Source organism: Oncorhynchus kisutch, linkage group LG17 (genome assembly GCF_002021735.2).
Source record: "Oncorhynchus kisutch isolate 150728-3 linkage group LG17, Okis_V2, whole genome shotgun sequence".
In the NCBI taxonomy this organism is placed as follows: Eukaryota; Metazoa; Chordata; class Actinopteri; order Salmoniformes; family Salmonidae; genus Oncorhynchus; species Oncorhynchus kisutch.
Genome location: NC_034190.2, coordinates 31,812,779 through 31,825,750, shown reverse-complemented (window position 1 = coordinate 31,825,750; position 12,972 = coordinate 31,812,779). Strand labels below are relative to the sequence as shown.

Genomic DNA, 12,972 nt, shown 5'->3' with positions numbered 1-12,972 from the left:
ACAGGTACTGTTCACCAAACCTCTCGCTGCTTTGAAAGCCTTAACACCAGTGCGTAGACGGAAGGACCAGGTCAAAGCCCATGGATGGTCGTAGGAGAGCTAGGGGCCCATTTTGCTACAACCGTGCCAGTCCAATTTGTTTCAATCCCAAATGTATGTCATTTTTGTGAGCTTTGTCAAAATAAATGTATTTTAATATGTGTCATCTTTCCATTAAGACTAGTTTTTAATGTCTACTTTCATCTTTGGCGTATAGGCCTCTTGTCAATATCTGAAAGTAACGTTTGGATTGTCGACATACAGCATGCCCTTGCTCATTTCCAGTAATGAGGCAAGCCCAGGGGCCATAGGCTAACTTATAAGAATCCCATGGAAAAAGCTGAAGTGTTTTTCACAAAAAGTCTTATTTAAATGATTCCTGTGAAGACAAAAAAATATCTTCTAAAGTAGAACTCTATTTCAGGGCTGTGGGATGAGTATTTCATATTCTGTTGATTTATCCATTTATAAAACAATTTATTAATCTACATGACAGGAAAGTCTTAGGTTTTTTATATCACTGATTGTTCTTCCATGGCTGCGCAGTGCCAAATAGTATGTCTGCTTTGAGTCCTTTCAGAAAGGACCGATATACATTCTAATGATTTATATTTGAGAATGTTTACTTAATGTTAAAAGGCCTTCAACTTAATTAAACCTCCTATGTCTTTAAGTTGCTTGCTCTTTCTAACCCCACCCCTCTGGCAGAACCAGGAAGTCGCTCCTACAAACTGAAGTGAAAAGCAGTCCAAATGGCTCAACAGGGAGTTTTGCTTGACCAGGATCAGTTCTGTTGTTCGGTCTGTCTGGATCTACTAAAGGAGCCGGTAACTACTGGCTGTGGACACAGTTACTGTAGGAGCTGTATTGAGGGCTGCTGGGATCAGGATGACCAGAGGGGCATCTACAGCTGCCCCCAGTGCAGACAGACCTTCACTCCAAGACCTGCTCTGAGGAAAAATGGCATGTTGGCTGAGGTTGTGGAGAAACTGAAGAAGACAGGACCCCAGGCTGCTCCACCTGTTTTGTGCTATGCTGGACCTGGAGATGTGGCGTGTGATTTCTGCACTGGGACCAGAAAGCAGAAATCCCTCATGTCCTGTCTGGTGTGTTTGGTGTCTTACTGTGAGACTCACCTCCAACCTCACTATGATATTCCTGGCCTAAAGAAGCACACACTGGTCAAAGCCACTGCGCAACTACAGGAAAAGATCTGCTCTCATCATGACAAACTGATGGAGGTTTACTGTCGTACCGACCAGAAGTGTATCTGTGTGCTGTGTATGGATGAACATAAAGGCCATGATACACTGTCAGTAGCAGCAGAGAGGACTGCGAAACAGGTAAAACTAGATCAACCTGTTGGTGAATCTCTGATAAACATCTAATCAGCCCTGGCTGGGTTAATATTATTTACCAACCTCAAACCTTGAATGCATGTCGATTTTAACCTAGATTCTCCAAATGTATCACCATTTTACAAAGTCAAAAGCCATTGCTATTATTTTTATTTAACTGGGCAAGTCAGTTAAGAACAAATTCTTATTTACAATGACGGCCTAGCAAAAGGTGAAAGACCTCCTGCGGGTACGGGGGCTAGGATTAAAAATAAATATAGGACAAAACACACATCACGACAAGAGAGACAACACAACACTACATAAAGAGAGACCTAAGAAAACAACAGCATGGCAGCAACACATGACAACACAGAATGGTAGCAGCACAACATGTCAGCAGCACAAAAATTGGTACAAGCATTATTGGGCACAGACAACAGCACAAAGGGCAAGAAGGTAGAGACCACACATCACGTGAAGCAGCCAGGAGTGTCCATGATTGAGTCTTTGAATGAAGAGATAACTGTCCAGTTTGAGTGTTTTGTTGCAGCTCTTTCCAGTCGCTAGCTGCAGCGAATTGAAAAGATGAGCGACCCAAGGGTGTGTGCGCTTTGGGGACCTTTAACAGAATGTGACTGGCAGAACGTGTTGTATGTGAAGGATGGCGGCTGCAGTAGATATCTCAGATAGGGGGGAGTGAGGCCTAAGAGGGTTTTATAAATAAGCATCAACCAGTGGGTCTTGCGACGGGTATACAGAGATCACCAGTTTACAGAGGAGTATAGAGTGCAGTGATGTGCACTCTAAACTAATCTAAATAACCTTTTATGAGTCCACATTTAGTTTAAAGGGATAGTTCACTGTAGCTCCACTTTTTCTCCACAGACACAGCTGGGGATGAGTCAGCAGAAAGTCCAGCAGAGAGTCCAGAGGAGAGAGAAGGAGTTGAAGGAGCTCCAACAGGCTGTGGAGTCTCTCAAGGCAAGTACATTATTGTTGACCAAAAGCGATGCACCGTGTCACTTCCTTCTTCCAGTCAGCCAGTGAGAGACGACGATTCAGTCCCCCTGAGCACCACTGTGGAGAACAGGCTGTCTTGGCTCCCAGTTAGCTAGGGAATACAGCATGCTGCTTAACATGGAGCCTTCTCTTCGCTGTCTGTGTGTCCTAACAGCGCTCTGCACAGGAAGCTGCAGAGGACAATGAGAGGATCTTTACAGAGCTGATCCGCTCCCTGGAGAAACTGCACACCGAGGCGAAGGAGCTGATAAAAGCCCAGGTGAAAGCTCAAGTGAGTCGTGCTGAAGGACTCCTGGAGCAACTGGAGCAGGAGATGGCTGAGCTAAAGAGGAAAGACACTGAGCTTGGAAAAGCCCTCACACACAGAGGATCACATCCATTTCCTCAAAGTAACTATATTGCAATTTGCCTTGTTAAAAGGAATAACCAATTCTGTCAATGACCTTTCGAATATGTGTTTCTCTCTCTCTCTCGCTCGGACTCATTTTTACTTGTGTACTTTGGAGCATAGGCCTAATGTCCATTTCTGAATGTAAATGTCTGCTCGCAAGTAACATTTGGATTGTCCACATACAGCATGCCCTTGCTCGGTCGCACACTTCCCATAACAAGGCAAGGGCGGCAAGCCCAGGGGCCATAGGCTATCAAACATCTAACACCTAAGAATCCTCCGGAAAAAGATGAAGTTAAAACGTTCTTCACTAAAGTCTGTGATTCTTCTCTTCTGAACTATTACTGTATTTCAGGGCTGTGGGTTGAATATTCCATTGATGTGTCAGTGCATTAACCTGTAGGCCATTGTTAATCATTTATTCATCTACAAGACAACAGGAAAGTCTGAGGTTTTTTAGAATACTGATGGCTTTTGTTTCTTGTGTCTGCAGTGTTTTAAAAAAAATATTCATTTCAGTACGTTCTATACTTGAGAATGTTTCTACGTTCATTTATTTCATGTTCTCTCTGTGTCTGTCTCTGTCTTCTCTCAGTCTTACTCCAATCCTAGTGTATCTTCTTCAGACTTACCCGCTATCGTTGCCAGTCCTCATCAGTACTTTGGAGACGTGAGCGAGGCTGTGTCTGAGCTGAGGGAGAAACTACAAGGCTTCCTTAAAGAACAACGGACCAAGATCTCCAGCGCAGGTGGGTTAAACAATACAGAAATAATAATAAATAATAATAAAAACATTCAACTTTAGACCAAAGGTCCCAGACTTAACGTTATACATGTGTAATATTGTAGATGGGATGGTAACATTCCCCCTCTCTCTGTGAACATGTTTGTGTCTAGTGAATACAGTGGATGTTCTATTACCTCCTGAGCCCAAGACCAGAGAACAGTTCTTACAATGTGAGTCTCTTCATCCTTACGTAACTTACAATCTTACACTTCTCACACACCCTCGTATTGAATTATACAGCAATGGTAGATGTAGTCAAAAACGAGGTAGCTATCTGACTCCTGCACCGATTGGATCTTTGCTCTGCACTAATAAAACACAGGGTACAGGCCAGGGAACAGTATAATATTATAGTATTATTCTCCCCTCATTGGACTCTGTTCTTCTTCCAGATTCCTGTCAGCTGACTCTGGACCCAAACACAGCACATCACAACCTCTCTCTGTCTGATGGGAACAAAAAGATAACAGCTAAACCAGGCAATTCATATCTTGACCATCCAGACAGATACACTGACCGCTGCCAGGTGCTGTGCAGTGAGGGTCTGTCTGGACGATGTTACTGGGAGGTGGAGAGGAGTGGGAACGGTGTTTCTATAGCAGCCTCATATAAAGATATTAAGAGAACAGGTGGTAATGACTCAGTATTAGGACTCAATGACAAGTCCTGGAGTTTACGGCATCATCATGGTGGTTATCATTTCAGACACAATAATGTTGCCACTCAAGTATCAGGCCCTCTGTCATCCAGAGTAGGAGTGTACCTGGATCACAAGGCAGGTTCTCTGTCCTTCTACAGTGTTTCTGGTACAATGAGCCTCCTCCACAGAGTCCAGACCACATTCACTCAGCCCCTCTATCCTGGGTTTGGCTTTGGTTATTTTGGAGATACCGCAGAGCTGTGTAAGTTGTAGAGGTTGCCTTACCTGATGTGCTTTATCATGTACTTTAACCCTGTGTAGTTATTGCATTCTATGATTTAAGACAATATCTTGATGTTTAGTCAATGTTTCAGTCTTGTACATTCCCATTCATCTCAATGTATTCTCACTTTGATATAAATGAGTAACCGTGCTGCTATAATTCATTTTCTATTATGGATTTTTTATTATGGATTTCAATAAATGAAGACTGATTGTCTGGTGTTTTTACCCACTGATCCTTAGATTTGAATGTGTTAAAGGACATCTTTACTCTTTTTTTAGACTTAATGTATCTCTATTTTCCTATTTAACCTGAAAGTAGTGTATTGGGCCAGAAGAAGCTATCATCTAGCCATTAAGACAACTGAAGCCACTTCTAACCAGGAAGTTGGAATGAATGGGGCTTTCGGATCAAGTTCACAATTGCATCAAACTAAATAATGCAGGCTATGTTATTCTCATGCAGTGAAACAACATTAACCGGTCCCAGTTCAGCGATTTCGTATCGAGTGGAATAAGACAACAATGGAAACAATAGAAGTGAATGGGGCATGCAGACCAAGTTTACCACTTTGAAATTATTTGGCCAGAAATGTTAAACTTGGTCTGCATGCCCCATTCAATCCTATCGTTGAAGGGTTAAAAAAAAAAATCTCGATCCACTTAAAATGAAATCACTGAACCACGAGAGGGAATGTTGTTTCACTGCAAGAGAACAACATCTCTGAGCGAGGGGAACTCTTGTGAGTGTAATTGTGAACTCTAGTCCTCGCTGTTGTAATACCACTTCAGTGTGTAAGCTCAACCTGAATCATACTCAACATGCAACATTCAATCTCTTATTTAAAAGATAATAGTCAATCACATGACATAAGACTAAATCTCCACAACACAGTTATTTTTTAGCTCTTTTTTTCTTTATTAATATCATAATCATTTAACATAGTTATGACCTTTTGAGAGAGAGAGACTCCATGAACTCTTGCACGCTTTTTAGACTAACGGGGGAGGAATCTAAACCTAACATTCCACATGTGCCAGAACACATCTCGTTGCTGGTGATTCAAGTGACACACCCATGCTCCTCCTGATTCGTGTGCTTGTCAATCAATTGGTGCGCTTGGTTGAGCTCGGGCGGTGTGCCGGTAGACAGAGATCCCGCTTTGGAGCCAACAGAATGACCCAAGAATACACAATCCGATGTAAATCAAGCACATCTACTGTAAAAGGGTGTCTTTTTATTGTATATGTTTACCACAGGAGGTTGGTGGCACCTTAATTGGGGTGAATGGGCTTGTGGTAATGGCTGTAGTGGAATGGTATCAAATACAAACACATGGTCTCCTAATGTTTGATGCCATTCCATCCAGTGTGGTAGTTGGGGCTAAACAGTGTGCTCGTTGGGGTAAATGGGTCTAAACAGTGTGGTAGTTGGGGCTAAACAGTGTGGTAGTTGTGGTAGTTGGGGCTAAACAGTGTGGTAGTTGTGGTAAATGGGGCTAAACAGTGTGGTAGTTGAGGCTAAACAGTGTGGTAGTTGGGGCTAAACAGTGTGGTAGTTGGGGCTAAACAGTGTGGTAGTTGGGGCTAAACAGTGTGCTCGTTGGGGCTAAACAGTGTGCTCGTTGGGGTAAATGGGGCTAAACAGTGTGGTAGTTGGGGCTAAATAGTGGTAGTTGGGGCTAAACAGTGTGGTAGTTGGGGCTAAACAGTGTGCTCGTTGGGGTAAATGGGGCTAAACAGTGTGGTAGTTGGGGCTAAACAGTGTGGTAGTTGGGGCTAAACAGTGTGGTAGTTGGGGTAGTTGGGGCTAAACAGTGTGGTAGTTGGGGCTAAACAGTGTGGTAGTTGGGGCTAAACAGTGTGGTAGTTGGGGCTAAACAGTGTGGTAGTTGGGGTAGTTGGGACTAAACAGTGTGGTAGTTGGGTATAAACAGTATGGTAGTAGGGGTAGTTGGGACTAAACAGTGTGGTAGTTGGGGTAGTTGGGACTAAACAGTGTGGTAGTTGGGGTAGTTGGGACTAAACAGTGTGGTAGTTGGGACTAAACAGTGTGGTAGTTGGGGTAGTTCGGACTAAACAGTGTGGTAGTTGGGGCTAAACAGTGTGGTAGTAGGGACTAAACAGTGTGGTATTTGGGGTAGTTCGGACTAAACAGTGTGGTAGTTGGGGTAGTTGGGACTAAACAGTGTGGTAGTAGGGGTAGTTGGGGCTAAACAGTGTGGTAGTAGGGGTAGTTGGGACTAAACAGTGTGGTAGTTGGGGTAGTTCGGACTAAACAGTGTGGTAGTTGGGGTAGTTGGGACTAAACAGTGTGGTAGTAGGGGTAGTTGGGGCTAAACAGTGTGGTAGTAGGGGTAGTTGGGGATAAACAGTGTGGTAGTAGGGGTAGTTGGGGCTAAACAGTGTGATAGTAGGGGTAGTTGGGACTAAACAGTGTGGTAGTAGGGGTAGTTGGGGCTAAACAGTGTGGTAGTAGGGACTAAACAGTGTGGTATTTGGGGTAGTTCGGACTAAACAGTGTGGTAGTAGGGGTAGTTGGGGCTAAACAGAGTGGTAGTAGGGGTAGTTGGGACTAAACAGTGTGGTAGTTGGGGTAGTTGGGACTAAACAGTGTGGTAGTTGGGGTAGTTGGGACTAAACAGTGTGGTAGTTGGGGTAGTTGGGACTAAACAGTGTGGTAGTTGGGGTAGTTCGGACTAAACAGTGTGGTAGTAGGGGTAGTTGGGGCTAAACAGTGTGGTAGTAGGGACTAAACAGTGTGGTATTTGGGGTAGTTCGGACTGAACAGTGTGGTAGTTGGGGTAGTTGGGACTAGACAGTGTGGTAGTAGGGGTAGTTGGGGCTAAACAGTGTGGTAGTAGGGGTAGTTGGGGCTAAACAGTGTGGTAGTAGGGGTAGTTGGGGCTAAACAGTGTGGTAGTAGGGGTAGTTGTGACTAAACAGTGTGGTAGTTGGGGTAGTTGGGACTAAACAATGTGGTAGTTGAGACTAAACAGTGTGGTAGTTGAGACTAAACAGTGTGGTAGTTGGGACTAAACAGTGTGGTAGTTGAGACTAAACAGTGTGGTAGTTGGGGTAGTTGGGACTAAACAATGTGGTAGTTGAGACTAAACAGTGTGGTAGTTGGGACTAAACAGTGTGGTAGTTGGGACTAAACAGTGTGGTAGTTGGGGTAGTTGGGACTAAACAATGTGGTAGTTGAGACTAAACAGTGTGGTAGTTGGGACTAAACAGTGTGGTAGTTGGGACTAAACAGTGTGGTAGTTGGGACTAAACAGTGTGGTAGTTGGGACTAAACAGTGTGGTAGTTGGGGGTATCACTATCACTGCTGATGATGAGCGGTTCCCTCTCTGGTAGGTGGAACGCTGAACTCTTCTCCCCGAGTTGCCATGGCCACGCACCCCAACACATCCGGGTCATAGTCGCAGCTACTGCAGCCACAGTCATGGTAACCAGCGCCCCCAGGACCAACGCCCCTAGCAACCAGGGCCACGCCTCCATCATTAGCTCCAGGTAAGGACTGAGAACCTCCGATATCCTCTGATCTAGAGGGGAGGAGCAAGGGATGAGAGGAGAGGAGAAGGGGAGGGGAAGAGAGGAGAGAAGGGTAGAGGAGGGGAGAGGGAGGAGTCCTTTAAAATCATTCAGCCGTTCACGATTAAAACATGCATATTACTAAATGAGTCAGTCAAACAACACACACCCACGCTGACACTCACACACCGTACTTACCTGAGTTGAGCATGTAGGAGTATTGGTACCCCAGTTCTTTGCTGGAGGTAAAGTATTCTATGTTTCTGTGTAGAGGTATGAAGGGCACCATGTGGTACTGCCTATTGTGGCCAATGGGAGCATTGAACTCTGGGTAGTGGGTCTGCTCTGGAGCATGTCTCCGCAACCACTGCTCATAGATACTGAAAACAGAGAGAGAGAGACCGAGAGAGAGAGAGAGAGAGAGAGAGAGAGAGAGAGAGAGAGAGAGAGAGAGAGAGAGAGAGAGAGAGAAGGTGTGTTTTGGGGAGAGTAAGCGAGAGAGAAAGAGAGGGAGTGAGGGGCAGGGAGGGTGTGTGTTGAGAGAGAGAGAGAGAGAGAGAGAGAGAGAGAGAGAGAGAGAGAGTGAGCCAGAGAGAAATAGAAAGAGAGATATAGAGAAAGAGAAACAGGGTGTGGGAGAGGTGTGTGTATGCGTACCTGTCTACGTAGGCGTGGTGCAGTAGGAAAATAGGGTCGTTAGCTGACCCCTGGACTGAAGACATTGAGCCGTTCATGAAGATATGAAGAGAGGCGTGCATCCCCATCACCCTACTGTTACCCAGGCCTGTCTGAGGGTTCCCAAAACCTATAGGTCAGGGGTTAGAGATTAGATGTCATCCCGATCACCCTACTGTTACCCAGGCCTGTCTGAGGGTTCCCAAAACTTATAGGTCAGGGGTTAGAGGTTAGATGTCATCCCCATCACCACACTGTTACCCATGCCTGTCACAGGGCTGCCGAAACCTAGAGGTCAGAGGTTAGAAGTCAAGGGTTAGAGGTCAGAATACAACACCAGAGTTAGGGTTAGAACAATGCTCTCTAGAGTGTTCTAGAACTACTGACTTTCTAGAGGTCTAGAACTAATAACACAAACACACACACATACACCCCTACTTACCTTCTAGTGTGTTTCTGAAGCTGAAGTTAGCGGAGCGGTCCATGGCTCCTGTGTCGTAGTCACGGAGACTGACCGTGAACTCCACCTCTGCTGCCGTCGGCAACCGCGCAACCAGGTTATGGTCGTGGTTGCCAGGGTTACGCAGCAACGGCCCCTCGTCGTTACCGTCACACAGAACCCCCCTCACACTGTAGTCTTCCGCCCGTGAACACATCACCTACACAAACACACACACAAAAGTATTGAATCAGGACGACTGCATGCCACATGATTGTGTTAGCCTGCTAAGCTAAAGCCTAGGCCAAAGCATTGAAGTAACTGTTCAGTGAAAATCTCACTTAAAAAAAAAATCTCACTTTTGTGTGTTATTCACAGAACATGGCCTCTGGCAGAAACATAAGGTTGTCAGACATTCTCCTGATCACCACCCTCCTCCACCCGTCTCCTCTCCTTCCCTCTCCTCACTTCCTCTCCTCACCCCACTCTCTTCTCCTCCCCTCTCACCTCATCTCCCCAGTCCTCTCCTGTCCTCTCTCATCTCCTCTCCCCAGTCCTCTCCTCTCATCTCCTCTCCCCAGTCCTCTCCTCTCCTCTCATCTCCTCTCCCCAGTCCTCTCCTCTCCTCTCATTTCCTCTCCCCAGTCCTCTCCTGTCCTCTCTCATCTCCTCTCCCCAGTCCTCTCCTCTCCTCTCCCCAGTCCTCTCCTCTCCTCTCCCCAGTCCTCTCCTCTCCCCAGTCCTCTCCTCTCCTCTCATCTCCTCTCCCCAGTCCTCTCCTCTCACCTCCCCAGTCCTCTCCTGTCCTCTCTCATCTCCTCTCCCCAGTCCTCTCCTCTCATCTCCTCTCCCCAGTCCTCTCCTCTCCTCTCATCTCCTCTCCTCTCCTCTCCCCAGTCCTCTCCTCTCATCTCCTCTCCCCAGTCCTCTCCTCTCCTCTCATCTCCTCTCCCCAGTCCTCTCCTATCCTCTCATCTCCTCTCCCCAGTCCTCTCCTATCCTCCACCCCTCCTCCCTCCTATCTAGGTTACAGCGGAGCTCAACAATGATAGTATATCATCACAGTATTCATTCAAGTCATCACATGGAAAGTAATGAAGAAAAGTTCAATTATGAAAATGTCTCTTCACGTTTTGTGAGTTGAGAAGCATACACTGTGTGGTTGATTAAATCTCGATAGTCTCTTCTCCTTGACCAAGTCAAGGGCCTATACATAGATATAGATAGACAGAGATTTGCATAAGGCACCAAGCAAATATACCATGAAACAACACTCTAACTTGTTTTCTGGGAGTTTAAGCCTCTGTGTCATTAGTTGAAGTTTACATTTGAGTTCAATTTGAACTGGCACACATGTTGATGTGATACATACAGATGTAGGCTCTTAATTGGATCACTCTTTTGTTGCTGTTCATGGAGCAGTTTGGACTACTGTGACTATTAATACCGTATATGATCAAACCTATATAGTGGACTCCTCCTCTCCAGACCTCCCCTAACCATGAATTAAAATGCAACACCTTGGAGACTATTGTGAACTTCTAATAACAATGTCAAGGTGACAGTGAGAGTGAGATGAAGGGAGGAGAAAAGAGGAGGAGGAGTGAAGAGAAATGAGAGAGGAAGATGATGGAAGAGACAGGAAGAGGATGAAAGGTGTCTCACCCTCCAAGAAGAGAACACTGAAGCAGGGCTGATGAGGTTGGGATCTCGCAGGCTCTGGGCGCCCATCAGGTCTTCGGTGCAGATGTCACAGCCCTGCGCGTCCCGCCAGTCCCAGTACGGGATGGAGAACTCAAAGTCCCCGGTCAGTTTTCGGATCTCGCGCTCCCAGTGCAGCAGGTACACACGGTGCCACGGCAGAAAGGCGGGAGCCCAGTGGGCGAAGTCCACATCGGTCCAGACATTCCCCGGTCCACCGAGAAGAGCATTCCTGGAGACATAGTAGTGCATCCACACAAACACGTCATAGGTCGAGACGTCAGAGAACAGCGGGGTGCTCCCGTTATTCATCTCCCGGTAGGTCCCGGTGGCTATGACATAATCTTGGCTAACGGTGTGCTTGGCCAGGTTGAGGTAAGAGATGAGTTTCCGCCGTTCCGCTGCCGACAGGTGAAACACGTTCCGCCGCACGGACTCTCTCCTCTCCTCGCAGATAGCCCCAAACAGTCCGAACTGGCACTCTCCGCAGTTGAACCCCATGTAGTTGGAGGCGCACTGGCAGGTCCGGTTATAAAATACCAGAGGCCACCTCTCTCTGTCGTCCAATCCGGAGAAGGGGTAATTCAGCCCGTTGGGAAGATCCGATACCTCCACGTCCCGGCAGAACCCCCTGCCAGAGCTGGCCCCGCAGGCCGAACCATCCCCTTCCCAGACCGGGCAGCACTCTTTAGAGAGCAGGGCCTCCGTTGTGGCGCAGAGCCTGGGAAACTGCTGCTGGGAGAACCGCAAACACTGGAGGAAAAACACACCGTGGATGAGAAGGAGCCGCATCGCAATACATCACACCCGTCCCGTCCCGTCCTGTCACACACACCAGCCCGGTGATGTGTCTTGATAGTAATGGAGAGAGGAGTTGGCAAGTAGAAGTGAGAGAAGGGGAAACACATGTGCCTAGTAGTCCAGCCATGTCAGAGTCCCCGCGGCTCTTACTTGACTTCTCCTCCCACACCCGCACTCCCCCCATCTCTGGCACGGCGGTCACATGCCTCATGACCCCGGTGGTGAGTTTGTTTCATGGGTGGCTGGTTCCCTGAACACACACACACCGATGGTCTTTCTCACACTAACCAACGGATCTAATTTATTTAATTACACTTCAGGTTTCAAGGGGTGAATAAATGTAGAGAATAAGCATACACATAGTTGTTTTTTTAAATCACAAAAGCACTTGCCTACAGGTTTCAGTGAAGGCAATTGAAATGTGACTATAAAAATAATGGCATTTTGGTTTCTTCAAGTTTCTTTAAATCACAAAAGATGATTTTTTTCTGACACTGCTTCACTGCAAGTCACAACCACAGTTATGTTGTCGTTATGAAAATGTTTTCACGTTTCTCCTTTTCTAATCTGTTCTGGTATTTCCCTGCATAAAGGTTGAGCAGCCAGGCGAAGCCAGGATCTCGCATAGCATAGATTAGACCGCATTACAGCCAGGTTGTAATGATTTGCCTACATTTTCGTTTTTTTTTAAGGTTTTTGATTGCTTAGATTTCCGTTCTACATGTTTGAGTTTACAAAAAATGGTCTAGTCTATAACCCAGATTTTCCAATTTTCCCCTCAGACAAAAGAGTCTCAGTTCAGAAGGCAAGCTGTTATCATAGAGAGAAATAGAACGACAATCATCTGGACAAGCATAATCATTCATGATTCATGATGGTGAATAAATCAGAAATGAATGTCTCCGCACAACATCATCACAATTGAGTTACTTATTTGTTTTTTTCAGACACCTGGTGTGAAAAAAAATCTCTCTTAATACAATATCGTTGAAGAATGATTCATGTATTTTTGGGCCTAATAATAAACGTCGCTCTCTTACAAAAAGGCTTTCATTTTTAATGTGCTGTCTAGGACAACAAAATACACCAAAAACTCCAATCAAAACGTAATTTCTTCTAATTCCACCCACTGTGACCCACAGGCAAAGCAATCATCTCATTTGAGTCATTTTTCTAAACCCCTCGCCTGTAAATTCCTAATTAAAGCCAAGTACAGGTTTTTACCGCTGATCTATGTACATAGCCTATATGTGTCGATACCAGGATTATATTGACCCACCCGCCACAGCACGAGGCGTAGCCACGTATACAGAGCATTC

At 45.9% G+C, this 12,972-nt stretch overlaps 1 protein-coding gene and 1 pseudogene across 1 annotated transcript; one reads left to right on the top strand and one right to left on the bottom strand.

Moving 5' to 3' along the window:
- The first annotated feature begins 749 nt into the window (after nucleotides 1-749).
- LOC109907465 (tripartite motif-containing protein 16-like) lies at nucleotides 750-4,731 on the top strand (annotated as a pseudogene).
- Nucleotides 4,732-5,383: 652 nt separating this feature from the next.
- LOC109908450 (tyrosinase) lies at nucleotides 5,384-11,828 on the bottom strand. Its single transcript, XM_031793559.1, has 5 exons — nucleotides 10,817-11,828; nucleotides 9,155-9,371; nucleotides 8,695-8,842; nucleotides 8,236-8,417; nucleotides 5,384-8,048 (listed from the first exon to the last, which is right to left on the bottom strand). The coding sequence occupies exons 1-5, from the start codon at nucleotides 11,642-11,644 to the stop codon at nucleotides 7,795-7,797; spliced, it is 1,629 nt and encodes a 542-aa protein (XP_031649419.1). The 5' UTR covers nucleotides 11,645-11,828; the 3' UTR covers nucleotides 5,384-7,794.
- Nucleotides 11,829-12,972: the final 1,144 nt, after the last annotated feature.